Consider the following 13,272-nt stretch of genomic DNA (forward strand, 5'->3'; position numbering starts at 1 on the left):
CAACTCCTTCAAAAGGGGGGGTAAAATATGAAACTTAAAAATATCAAAATAAAAAGCAGAAAATTGGTAAACATACTGTTCATCATTGTTCTTAAAGAATAAACGAGATTACACAATGAATGAAACTCACGCGGTTCTTAGGACTGTGTAGGGGAGCACTAAGAAAGGTATTTCCTGAAATTCCTAAGGGACAACGGATTTTTTTGTAACATACGAAGATGTGGGCAAAAACTAGTATAATAAAAACTTTTTATACTTGTTAACTTGTTGTTGTTGATACCAGAATTTTTCATCTCATTAATATTTTCAAAAATAAGTTAAAAAACATGTGTGACATGTATAACAAATCCGTTTAAACTTGTTGTACCGTCAGCAGGCGCGGCGGCTCCGCTAGAGGGCGCCTACAAGGTGGAAGCCGCACATCACCCGCAGCAACATGAACCCATATATTACCAGGTGATTTGTCTTATACTACCGTCACGTCCCGGCTTCACTTCAAAAACATAATCAAAATTATAAATTGTGCGTGAATTTCCCACGGGAACAGTATTCCGGGGTGAAAGGTACCCTATGTTCTTCTCCGTACTTGAAACTACATGTGTGCTGTTGGACTATATGGTCAAATGTGTCAAAAAGTGGAAAAATAAAAAATGTAATATTGACTTCTCGCTCCCTCCGTCAACACTGTTCAAATGAGTTTCTTTCGGCATTTCTTCTCAGCAGTGGTCGTTCCGAAATGCCAGTAGTTTGTAGCTTGTGAGAAATAACTATAAACATAAAGATTGACGAGAAAAAGTGCCTGTGAAGGTCTAATTTCTGAATAAATGATTTGAATTTGAATTTTTAGGCTGAATACGTTTTTCACTCTCAACAAAATATAATAATCTTGTGCAATCTCGGCTGATCTTTTATGTCATCGATTACTTTTCTAACATGTGCAAAATTTCAAGAAGATTGGTTGAGTAGATAGAACGTGAAGAGGTAACGAACAAACCTACTTTCGCATTTATAATATTAGTGAGGAAGTTACAATATGAGCGAAGGAAAAATTGACGCTAGAAGAAGGAAAGGAAAGCTGAGAAGGGCATACATAGATTAAATAAAATTCTGAGCAAACCTCGTGTCGTATAGGAGGTAAAATCTATGGCGAGGTGTACAGACAAGAACCTTGTTCTTAAATTTATTAATGAAGATTACTCAAGAACCACTCTATCTATCGGTGAAAACCGTACAAAATCCTTTCGGAAGATTCCTCAACAACCACTCTATCTATCGGTGAAAACCGTACAAAAATCCGTCCGGTAGTTTTTGAATCGCGTTCATACAGACAGACGCGACAGGGGAACGCGAACTCGTTTTTTATATTAAGTAAAGGTATACAATTTTTAAGCCGCGTCTTCCTATCGCGTTTTTCCTAATTTAGTTCCGCTACTGCCCGCAAGCGGCGCCACTGACTATCAGTTGAACTTTAATCTACAAAATGTAGAGGGCGTTATACGTTTATATAGCCCTTTTTATTAGTTTAACTAGATTTTAAGTGCAGTAAAATATGTAATGCACATATTATTTTTTGAATTCTAACCATCCAACCTAATATGCTAAACAGCCATTGCTCAGTCGCGCTCCGTTGTTTTATATAGATTCTGACAAAGACTTGCGTTGACGTACGTCGAAACTTCAGACTATTTCCACGTTGTCTGTTGACGGACGTCAAAATGACATTGATGGGGACATTCCCCTAATGAAACAACAACCACGGAATAGAAGAAGGTACTCCGTACAACTACTTACTAAATCCATGACAACAACATATTCATATCAACGTTTTTGTTTTGCAGAACACGACGAGCGAGATGGCGCCACCGTCGAACCAGGATGGGTTCCTGCAGTCCATCCTCAACGATGAGGATCTGCAACTCATGGACATGGCAATGAACGAAGGTCAGTACCCTATTTTTTTTTTATTTGATTTTAAAAATATATAAAAAGTGCGCTAATATTGAGGACTTTTTAACCCCTGACGCAAAAAGAGTGTTGTTGGGGTGTTATAAGTTTAACGTGTCTGTCTGTACCGTCGTAGCTCCCAAACGGATATGCCGATTTTAGTTTAGTTTTTTTGTGTTATAGTTATCTATAAAATTATTTTTATCCCGAGTGTTCTTAGCCATGTTTCATGAAAATTTATTCAGCCGTTCAAAAGTTGTAGCGAAGTGAATATTGAAAGTCGGGCTTTTTTTTAAATTTGTCTAACAAATAAACTTGTCTACCAATCAACTAAAAGGTGATACAGGGATTAAAGATTTTGTTTAATGCCGGTTCCCCACTGCCGTCGAACAGTTCACCAAACTTTGGCGGATTCAGTATACATTGCTGGTTTTCCATTGCGGTAAATACAAGCACTCATACTGACTACGCAATGTTCACGCATTCGCGTCGGCGTGTGTCCGAGTTCGGCGACAGCGTGGAGCTCGCATAAGGCGCTTTGTCCACACACACTCATACTTAGCGAAAATTACATTAAATTAATTGCCACGCCAAAAATAAAGAATTTTGTCAGACAGTTTTCTGTTACACAACGTAGACACAGTTCACTAAATCGAAAACGGTGACGATTGATGATGAGATGAAAATTACCGAAAGTTTCTGTAACTTTGAAAGTTACCATTGCCAGGAATGTTTCGAGAAATGTACGCGAAATCTTCCAAAGTTAATAATTTTACTACTAATTTTGGTAGTTTTCATAATCCTTTTTTTTTACAATAACATCGATCAGGGTTTAAATGGCATCGAGCGAGTGCATTTCAAATATAAGACTACATATCAATACATCGAAAAATTGCTGAAATTTAAATATAATAATACCTATGTCTTCGACAATTGACGACCTCGGTGGCGCAGTGGTAAGGTTCTTGCCACTGAACCGAGAGGTCCCGGGTTCGATCCCCGGTCGGGTCATGATGGAAAACGATCTTTTTCTGATTGGCCCGGGTCTTGGATGTTTATTTATATATGTATTTATTATAAAATATAGTATCGTTGAGTTAGTATCCCATAACACAAGTCTCGAACTTACTTTGGGACTAGCTCAATCTGTGTGATTTGTCCCAATATATTTATTTATTTATTTATTTATTTATTTATTTTATTTATTTATTTTAATTGTCGAAGACATAGGTATTATTTGTAAATTTCAGCAATTTTTCGATGTAATAAAAACTAGATTTAATGTTTGTATAGTTCAGTGACATAAAAGCTACAGACAATATAATTATACAATAATAAAATAAAGCAGTGTTCGGTAAGGCATATTATGCTGTAGTGAGTAGAACATATTATTTGAAAACTTCCAAAGTTGCCGGCAGTTTTTGGAAGTTTTCAGAAAACTTTCCTTGGATCAGGAATATTCCTGGCAATTTCCACCACTAATTGAAATCCGTTGAAACTGTGACCACATTGTATTATCTTCTTCATAGTCGTATTCCTCATGGTTGAGGGTCGTGGTCATTACGTGGAATGAAACACACACAACAACTTTCTTGGCATTATTAATGGAGTGGTTTGCCATTGCCTTCTCCGTTTCACACATAAGTTAATAATCAACCAGTGTGCAGGTTTCCTCACGATGTTTTCCTTCACCGGAAGCAAGTGGTGGTCGTTGATACATGAGTCAGATTGTTATACAAACTCATGTGGCACGAGTAGATTTCGAACCTGAGACCTTTCGATCCACAGGCGGGCGTCTTAACCATTACACCACCACCGCTTCATTTGTACCACATTGTATATAGAAAACTATAATACTTACCATTAAAGTTCTTAAATTAGATTGGGAATTGAATTTTTAATTTTCATTTATTATAATATAATTCGTCATATTTCCTATTGGACTAGTCGCTACTCAAGTCAAAGCAATATTAAAAACTAGATGTTGCCCGGGGCTTCCCTCCCGTGGGAATTTTCTGATAAAATATATAATAGCCTATAGCAATCTTGGATAATGTACCTTTCTAATGGTGAAAAAATTTTAAAAATCGGTTCGGTAGTTTCGGAGATTACCCGCATCAAACATACAAACTCGCAAACGTGTACCTCTATATTTTAATAGTATAGAATATAGATAGACACTATAATAAAGCACACAAATCGCCCTAATAACCTAACATAACAATAAAATAAAACATTACAATTCATTCGAATTGTTCAACAAAAAACCAAACCATCTAAAAAAATGTCATACTACTATTTATTTTGTTTCTGATAAATAATAGAGATAAAACTTAGTGATAACAAAATTTACAAAAGACATCATTACCTCAAAACAGAGTTAAAAACCTGTCATCTTGTAATACAGAAGCTTAATCATTTTTTTTTAAACGTTGATAACATTCTGCATTGTCACTGCCACGCACCACTCGTCGGCCAGTATTAATAATTTAAAAAAAGAACAGACTAACATTGTTCGCGCCAATGCTTAAGTAAGGATTCGAATATCAAAGTCACGTGAGTAGAATATTCAAATTTCGAATCACTTTTAACTTTTTATTTTTTTTCTCATAATGATTTTTATTTAGATTTTTATTTTTTTCTGATATGATCCCATAATAATATACAGCCAATAGTCAAATAGTCATTGTTTTCATTGCATTATATGTTAGATTAGCTAAGTAGTTGCAAATCGTTTTATCATTTCCGTTCGGATCATTTCATGCTATGTGTAGATAAAAGTTCTATCATAACATAATACGCGTCACCTTTTTCTTAGAAGGCATGGTGGATGTGATATTACTTTTTAGCCCTCTTTAGATAAGAGAACCAATAATATTGTCAACAATAACCTATTTTTATATATTTTCAAAATCGTATGGTACGTTTGTAATAAAATAAAATATTTTTTATTGGCAATATACTATATAATATCTGTAGCCAATAAAAATACTACTTATATGTAATCTTAATTACTACACTACACATGTAAATATAGTAAATTACATATATACAAACATATATTTGGTGTTCACTTAGCAATGTGTGTGTTTACAATGTTTATATGATTTAGCAAAAATTATATTATATCGTCGAGATGTTCAACTAAAGCATCAAAAAATAAATACAATTCATGCTAAAAGCATTACTTATCTAATAGTCAACCTTTGGGTCATACAGAAAATGATTCGTGTTTTATATAGAACTCAAATAACTGACTCGACTGTCATATTGACAAGCTCTCGCTTAGCATAGATTTTTTTTTAATATTTAAAAATGGAAATTGGAATGTTGTGATGTAGTAGTCCAGTTAGCTTTAATAAATAACAATAAATAAATATATAAGGACAAATCACACACATTGAGTTAGCCCCAAAGTAAGTTCGAAGCTTTTGACGGGGAGTGGGAGCCCGGGAAATACCCGTCGATTATTTCATTATAAATCATGGTTATAAATACATAATATGATTCATAAATACTTACCGTGCTGTGAATCAGATTTCGTGCGCAGTTAAATTGTATCAATATTCTTAGGCTGATCCTGAATTGCGCACGTAAAGTAAATGGTAAACAGTCTGTGAACCGAGTTTTGTATTGTAATAATAAATTCTCTTTTTTTAATATTTACTTTTACAATGCAAGGTGCAGGCTTTTGTCTTTATAAAAGTAATAAAACTAAAGAAATAAAATTAAAACTAACTTTAAATAACTTATTATCTACGCTATATGTACTGAATTGACTGAAATATTTTAAATCGGTCACGTATTACACATCACTATCGTGTGCTTGACCCTGGTGACGTCACATTAAAACAAAAACGATCAGTCATTTGGCGCCAACGCGGCTGCGAAGACGCCTGTAGTTCCGAACGCGAATTTCAAATTCAAATGCATTACCTACCTACGTTCGAATTAACTTTTTAACAAAACAGTTCAATGTTTATATGGCATTAGTTTTTTTTCTAACCAACTACGGCCAGTACGTTTTGTGTTCTAAATATTTTTAAAAAGTCTACATTCCCTATCGGCGGTACCCAAATGCTTATTCTATTTTCATAAAATTATACTCGTATTTGCGAATAATGTCGTACATAAACTATGTAAGAAATTTTATCTATGTTAGATAATACAATGCTTTATTAATCTAGTAAATACCTCACGTATTATTTGAGATATTTGGATATTTAAACCTATTTTAATGTATAAAACATATAAAACATTATATTTTCTTAGAGACTAGTCAACTTTATCATTCAAGAATTTTCCGCGCATATCCTCAATGCAAACATGCAATTCTAATTTTAATTTGATATCTATTATCTTTACTATGAATTTATCACATCTACGTGACATTAAAATAATATAGTATTTGCAGATGTATATTACGTTTATGTATTTTTTTATTTATGTGTAGATTCCACTCCACCTTACAACGAATTTTCAATACAATTTTAATGATATAGGTGTTGTTGAACCGTATCTAGACCATAAACATTACTCTTAAAAAGTCTGACCGTGTTTTCAAAGAAATAAAGTAAATAACGATAAAGTCTGTAAAAAAACATTAAAGATAATTGCATAAAGAGAGGACATGCACCTGTACATAACCGATTTCATCTGGTTAGTAAACAGTTTATCTTCATGTTTTCGCCAAATAACATTTGTCGCGTCAATATCAACCTTATGTATTTAGGGATTCTTGTGTTTGAACAAACTCGCTTTTATGCCGCTGCGATTGCCAAGCAGGCCTTATTTTACCGCGCTCCGTCTGACATTACCCTGTTTGAATTCCGAATTAAAATTCGTATCGGCCAGCATTTTCATCGCATCTTAGAAAAAAAAAATACTGGCCACATTTTATCAAGAGGAAATTCGAATTCTTCGATCGCTTTTGAAATTAAATTTTCATCCAAAATGGGAATATTTTCATACGTCTATAGGCTATTTGTAATGAATTACAAATCCAAGTGAGTTTCGCTGTAAACATTGATTCGTCGAGCGAATTACATCACAAATTTAACTCATAAACTCTGTTTTAAACAACAATATTCCAAAAAGACATTAGTGTTTCGTCTTGAACTTTGAGACTAAGTGAATAGTGTTCGAACTGTTAACAAGTGTCGTGTTTTTGTTTTTTTTTTTGCTTGAATACGGACGAAGTTGTTTCCTGAGCAGGAATTTAAAAGCCTATACATGCCATACTTTCTGTATAACCGTACTGAGAAGAGCAGAAGGGGGCACAATTCAGATTCTTGTATCTGCCTTTGTAGATTTTGCTGCGCTTTGCGAAGAACTAAGACAACTTGTGAATCATTGTTTAAAGTTCCCGTTTCTGTATTAAAACGATACAATTATTGTCTATGGTCGTTTAAATATAAACTTTTTTACGTGCCGTGAAATAGGCAAGGACATTTGGGAGTGTAGGGCTTCTAGTGTTGACGTAATCTCAAAATGGAAAGTCATGTGCTTGTTTGTTTTGGAATTATAAGGATTTGTCGACAGACAGCGCACTATTTGATAATGATTTAGTTTCGTTTGACGAACGTCATAGAATTTTCCCTGTGGAATTACCGAAGAATATCAAGACACTAATGATAGTAAAAAATTAAAAATAGAACTAATTAGATAAAGCTGCCAGTCATATTGCTATAAATGTATTTATGAATCAAAATACAACTGGCCGATATAATTTAGAGGTTTAAATACAAAAGAAAAACAATTTGTGAAGAATTGTGGCCATTGTTTTTCGTGGGCGCAGATAACGATAAAGATTAATGGAAAATTATCAGTCGAATATCTATACAACGTCAGTTCTCAATAAACACTAATACGCGAAATATATGTGCTGTGTGTTACGGCGAAGTTCAAAGATTGTATATTGAATACAATATAGTGGAAAAGTTATTGGATTGCGGTGATTTTTTAAGATTTAAAAATGAATCTGTCAGTGGCTTACCCCTACGCACCGTTCTATCATGTGCCGCCATATCTTGCAACACACCTGATGTATCCAGACCCTGGGGAATACCTAGGATCTTACTACAAAATTTATGATGGTAAGCTTAATATAAATAAATTTAATCATTTTTATTTTTAAAGTGGGCCTTGCTAATTATTTTCTTGTTTATCGCTTGTTTTACAGTAATTCTAAAATTTCATTTGTTTTCATAGAGACAATAAACGACTTTAATTGTACAGAAAATTTGTTACAGCCTATTGCTTAATTTGAGCAATTACATAAATCATTTAAAAACTTTTCTTCTTATGTTATATATTTGTTTATAGATTGCTTTTCGTTGTTTTATTGTTTTTCTTTATACTTTTTACTTTTTAATAACAATATGACACTATGTACACCAAGTGGGGAGAGGCTGGTGTACTGAGATACAAGCTCCGCTTGGTTTAGGCACCAGTCTCTCACAATATTAAATGTAATTTGCAACATATTGTTTACTTTGTTAATGTATTTATAGATTGTGGAGAAAAATAAAGAATTTTTGAATTTTGAATTTTTTACTTTAACTAATCATTATTTATAGTTACCAAGTCATTTGATAAAAAAGCTCGCGTATTGTTTTAACAATGAAATACTGAATAACTCATTCTAATATTCCAATTTCAAATTCAAAATTCTTTAATCAACGTATATAGTAATTGACGTCAAAAGTTTACTGGAAACTAAGTGTACCGTCGACTTCCAAAGCGCTGGTGAAGAAGCGTTGCAACAAACTTCACCGTAATATATTAAACCATGAAACTATAGTAAAATATAAGACCAAATAACTGAATAGCTTTTCATTCTTTGCCAAAGGAGTGTAGACCTAAGATCTGATGCCGGCAAACATAATCGCGGAACTTCTCCAAACTTTATTCATATTTGCTGATTCATACATCACTGGGCTTTCATTGCGGTAAATAAACACTCTCATAGAAACTAAGCAATGTACATTCGCGTCGACATCTGTCAGAGTTCGGCGATAGTGTGGAATCGGTATTAAAGCCCGTGACTTAGTTGTATCATAACCCAACAGTTTTCTTTTGATTTATTATTATGATCGATGGATGATTTATATTCGAAATTGCACTATCTCTGTCTCTCATCTGAGCGTTTTCCTGGCTGCTTCCTCAGCGGCGTCGAAGCTTGATTTTCGTCTCCACTTCGCACGGCCGACATCCCTAATTGTCAGACCATTTTATGGCCACATTTCCTTTACAGGGAAAGGAGTAAATAACACAATACCAATCACAATCCTGTCTGGAATACTAAGAAATAGGTTAATTCTTCTTAGCGCGTCGACTTGACTTTGAATTCTTCTTAGCGCATCGACTTGACTTTGAATTCTTCTTAGCGCATCGACTTGACTTTGAATTCTTCTTAGCGCATCGACTTGACTTTGAATTCTTCTTAGCGCATCGACTTGACTTTGAATTCTTCTTAGCGCATCGACTTGACTTTGAATTCTTCTTAGCGACTTGACTTTGAATTCTTCTTAGCGCGTCGACTTGACTTTGAATTCTTCTTAGCGACTTGACTTTGAATTCTTCTTAGCGCGTCGACTTGACTTTGAATTCTTCTTAGCGCGTCGACTTGACTTTGAATTCTTCTTAGCGCATCGACTTGACTTTGAATTCTTCTTAGCGCGTCGACTTGACTTTGAATTCTTCTTAGCGCGTCGACTTGACTTTGAATTCTTCTTAGCGCATCGACTTGACTTTGAATTCTTCTTAGCGCGTCGACTTGACTTTGAATTCTTCTTAGCGCGTCGACTTGACTTTGAATTCTTCTTAGCGCGTCGACTTGACTTTGAATTCTTCTTAGCGCGTCGACTTGACTTTGAATTCTTCTTAGCGCGTCGACTTGACTTTGAATTCTTCTTAGCGCGTCGACTTGACTTTGAATTCTTCTTAGCGCGTCGATTTGGCTTTTGTGAGGACCAATACGACGATAATTAATTACGCATTCAAATTTGTGTGCACATCGTGGGCGTCTCCTATACTTGTGCCAGGAGGTTCCGCTCATTCTAGCGAACTAGCTTTTGATCGAATCTTCTCCCGCGTTCACTAACTTACGGATAGAATTTCCTAATTTTTCCTAAATTTAGCGGACGTCTCTTGGTCACACCTTACTGCCAAATTACATCTTAATTGACCTAGTAGTTTTCAAGATTACGTGTGGAGTGAGTGGTTTTCGCTGTAGTATACACACAAAACAAACACTAAACAATTATTTTTACTTTTTTATCTATTAGTAGTTTGTAGCTTTTTGAGAAAAAGGTATTTTTATAGCAATATTAGTATAAATTTGACGTGAGAAACTGTATGTAAAGTCGCATCTGTCTTTATGAACGTGATAAACTCAAAAACTTTTGAACAAATTTTTATACTGTTTTCACCAATTATTAATTCCTGAGGAAGGTTTAGGTTACTATGACGACCTCCGTGGCGCAGTGGTAAAGTGCTTTCCTCTGAACCGAGGGGTCCCGGGTTGATCCCCGGTCGGGTCATGATGGAAAATGATCTTTTTCTGATTGGCCCGGGTCTTGGATGTTTATCTATATATGCATTTGTTATAAAACATAGTTGAGTTCGTTGAGTTAGTATCCCGTAACACAAGTCCCGAACTTACTTTGGGGCTAGCTCAGTCTGTGTGATTTGTCCTAATATATTTTATAAGATTGTAACAAAATGCACATTTAAAATGCTTACTGAAATTTTCCATGACTTTTTAAACCTTCGGACCAAATGCAATGTTTTATTTATCAAAATTACAAAACAGCTTTTTGTTGATATTGTCTTTATATTATATTTATTTTATTATTTTATCAAATTAAATTTAACTGAGATATTTTTTAACAGAATCCTGGTGTTTCTGTCCGAGATCTCCAGTTATAAAATAGGATTTTTCTCGACATACATATCGCTTTATCGATACGATTTTCCTTTCTTATCGAGTGTGTTCAATAAATGGACAACACTCAACACACTAAGCACTAAGCTTATCGCGAGTCTAATGCTGTGTCCATTAGACACAGAAACAGACAACCCAGACCCGCAGACTAATATTTGTGATCGCAGATACAAATATTTGCCCGCGCTGGAAATCGAACCCAGGACCTCCAGGTAGTGCACGGGCGAGGTGACTGCAAAACTCTTGCAGCACTCTTGAGCTTGTCTGTTTTGAATGTTTTTGCACTCAACAAGAGTGCCGCGTGGGTTTTTATTTCAGCCTACCCACTTTTCTCCATCTGCAATGATAATCCATAATATGAATGAACGAATGAATGATTATATAAACGTCGTATTCAAAATATTATTCAAAGTTCACACATTGACAAGGTATAAAAACGATTTTTTTTTCATTAGCGATACATATATAAATATGTCGCGTCACGGTTACCAGGTCAACTTCACAGATAAGGCGTTATCAGAAATATATTGGAAAAAACCAAGTCATCATTATATTTAAATATTAAAACCTATCAGTGTTGAGAGTTGATTTTTCTGTCACACTTATGTAATATACGTCATAGCCCTTCGAACAATATTTAAAAATTGGAAACAGTGTTTTAAGAAAAATAATAAGCGACAAACATAACTGACTGTTTTTAGTTTAATTAAAAAAAAACTTCTATATACAAAACCTAAAAAGCCCATTTCGTTCTATGACGGTTCTATTACCTTTGCCGGTTCCTCTCGGCGGTGATCGTTTAAAAACGCTTAGTGAATTTTATAATCGATATAAAAATATTCGTGAAAGAGTCACTTCGAACTTGGGAGTACATTGCTACGTAAATTATGATTTGTCAGTTTTAATTTCGGCGCAGCTTATTTTACGAATTGCGTAGACAGAGAGAGAGCTGTTAGTAATTATTTCTACATATTAGTAAAATCTTTTGCCTCTCATCACGTGCCCGACCAAACTGTCACTTGAGGTTAGACGGGTTGGACCGGGGATTTGTATGGGAATCTTCTATCTCATTTTGTTAGGCTTGTCCTTCGTCTATATAGTTTTTTCTTGTCGCCGACAAATTATGTACCTATTAATCTATTTAAAATTTTGAACATGGAACACGCGAGTCACTTCAATTTAATTTTTTTAACTTCACATTGGCTGTTCATAAACTCACAAAACCGGAGCATTTCTTTTTTATAAATCCGAGAATGAGAATGAGATATATTTACATATTCTTACATTGAGATTCTTGTATTAAAAATTACTTATCTGAGATTCTCAATATTTGATATTGTATGCAGTTAATATAAAAACCGTCTTCTAAATATACGTATAGTTGTTATGCTACTAGTGAGAACAGTATTTTTGCCGTTTATAATAACAGACACACCACACCAAGAATTAAAAAAGGCTAAGTGAAAATTGGTTCTGCCTGGACGCCGTATTGCATAGAGCGAGACATCTATAGACCACTTGTGAGTGTTACCACGAGAGACAGAACTTAATCGCTAAAATAGGCTGGGCCTAATAAAAGGCGGCACGCGATAAGGGACAAAAGATACAGCTCTGTCTATCCCCCTTCGGCTCGCGTATTCCTAATATGCGTTTCTCTTTCTTTTATAAGAGAAATGGAAGATATGGCTAATCTATAGAAGATTGTATTGCCTGGGGCTTCGCTCCCGTTGGAATTTTGAGATAAAATATAGCCTATAGCAATCTTGGATAATGTACCTTTCTAATTGTGAAAGAATTTTTGAAATCGGTTCTGTAGTTTCGGAGATTACCCGCCTCAAACATACAAACTCACAAACGCTTACCTAATAATAGTTCTGAAAATAACTAAATTTAAACATTTTATTTTATACACAGGCAACCCTATAAAGATAGCTTATCTTGTTACTACCATATAGATACCGCATATAGATCTATATATTCCGCCCGAGTTGTTCCAAGCATGACGTGCCACAATTATGTGTTTTGTTGTTATATGATTTTAGATAACAATATCGTAATAGGCAAGTATTTGACGCGTTTGGATTAGGCTTTGTAATCAATCAAACTAGTGCAGTTTTACAATGCCAGACCAGTGTGCTATTTACGTCACACTATCGAGTCGATTCGCAGTGAGACGCAGCTGACCAATCACAGTGCGCCGTTGTGACGCGACGACAACCACGCCGCAATGCGAATCGTCAGTAGTGAAATGGAAATTCGCCGTCCGATTTTTTTTTTTAAATTGCCAACTTTTCATAATCAGTATAACAATAATTATTTTATATAATAATTTAATTCTTTCAAATCAATAATTTAATAAATGATAAAATAAATCGGCCAAA

The 13,272-nt window shown here is 34.6% G+C and overlaps 2 protein-coding genes across 18 annotated transcripts in view; one reads left to right on the forward strand and one right to left on the reverse strand.

Moving 5' to 3' along the window:
* The window catches only part of LOC128682010 (segmentation protein cap'n'collar-like), a 111,218-nt gene that overhangs the window by 84,510 nt on the left and 13,436 nt on the right, over positions 1-13,272 (forward strand). For 14 of the 17 annotated variants that reach the window (XM_053766452.1, XM_053766450.1, XM_053766440.1 and 11 more), the window contains exons 10-11: positions 374-456; positions 1,839-1,941. In XM_053766452.1, the coding sequence (XP_053622427.1) occupies positions 374-456; positions 1,839-1,941 (186 nt within the window). The remainder of the gene's footprint in view (positions 1-373; positions 457-1,838; positions 1,942-13,272) is intronic. The other 3 variants (XM_053766451.2, XM_053766443.2, XM_053766447.2) reach the window with 1 other exon arrangement.
* LOC135310003 (histone H1, gonadal-like) lies at positions 8,948-9,914 on the reverse strand (the record flags this gene model as incomplete). Its single annotated transcript, XM_064436904.1, has 2 exons — positions 8,948-9,524; positions 9,632-9,914. Coding segments are annotated over 2 exons (549 nt in total), but the record flags the coding sequence as incomplete, so codon positions are not given.

The sequence above is a fragment of the Plodia interpunctella genome, chromosome 29 (assembly GCF_027563975.2).
Source record: "Plodia interpunctella isolate USDA-ARS_2022_Savannah chromosome 29, ilPloInte3.2, whole genome shotgun sequence".
NCBI lineage: Eukaryota > Metazoa > Arthropoda > Insecta > Lepidoptera > Pyralidae > Plodia > Plodia interpunctella.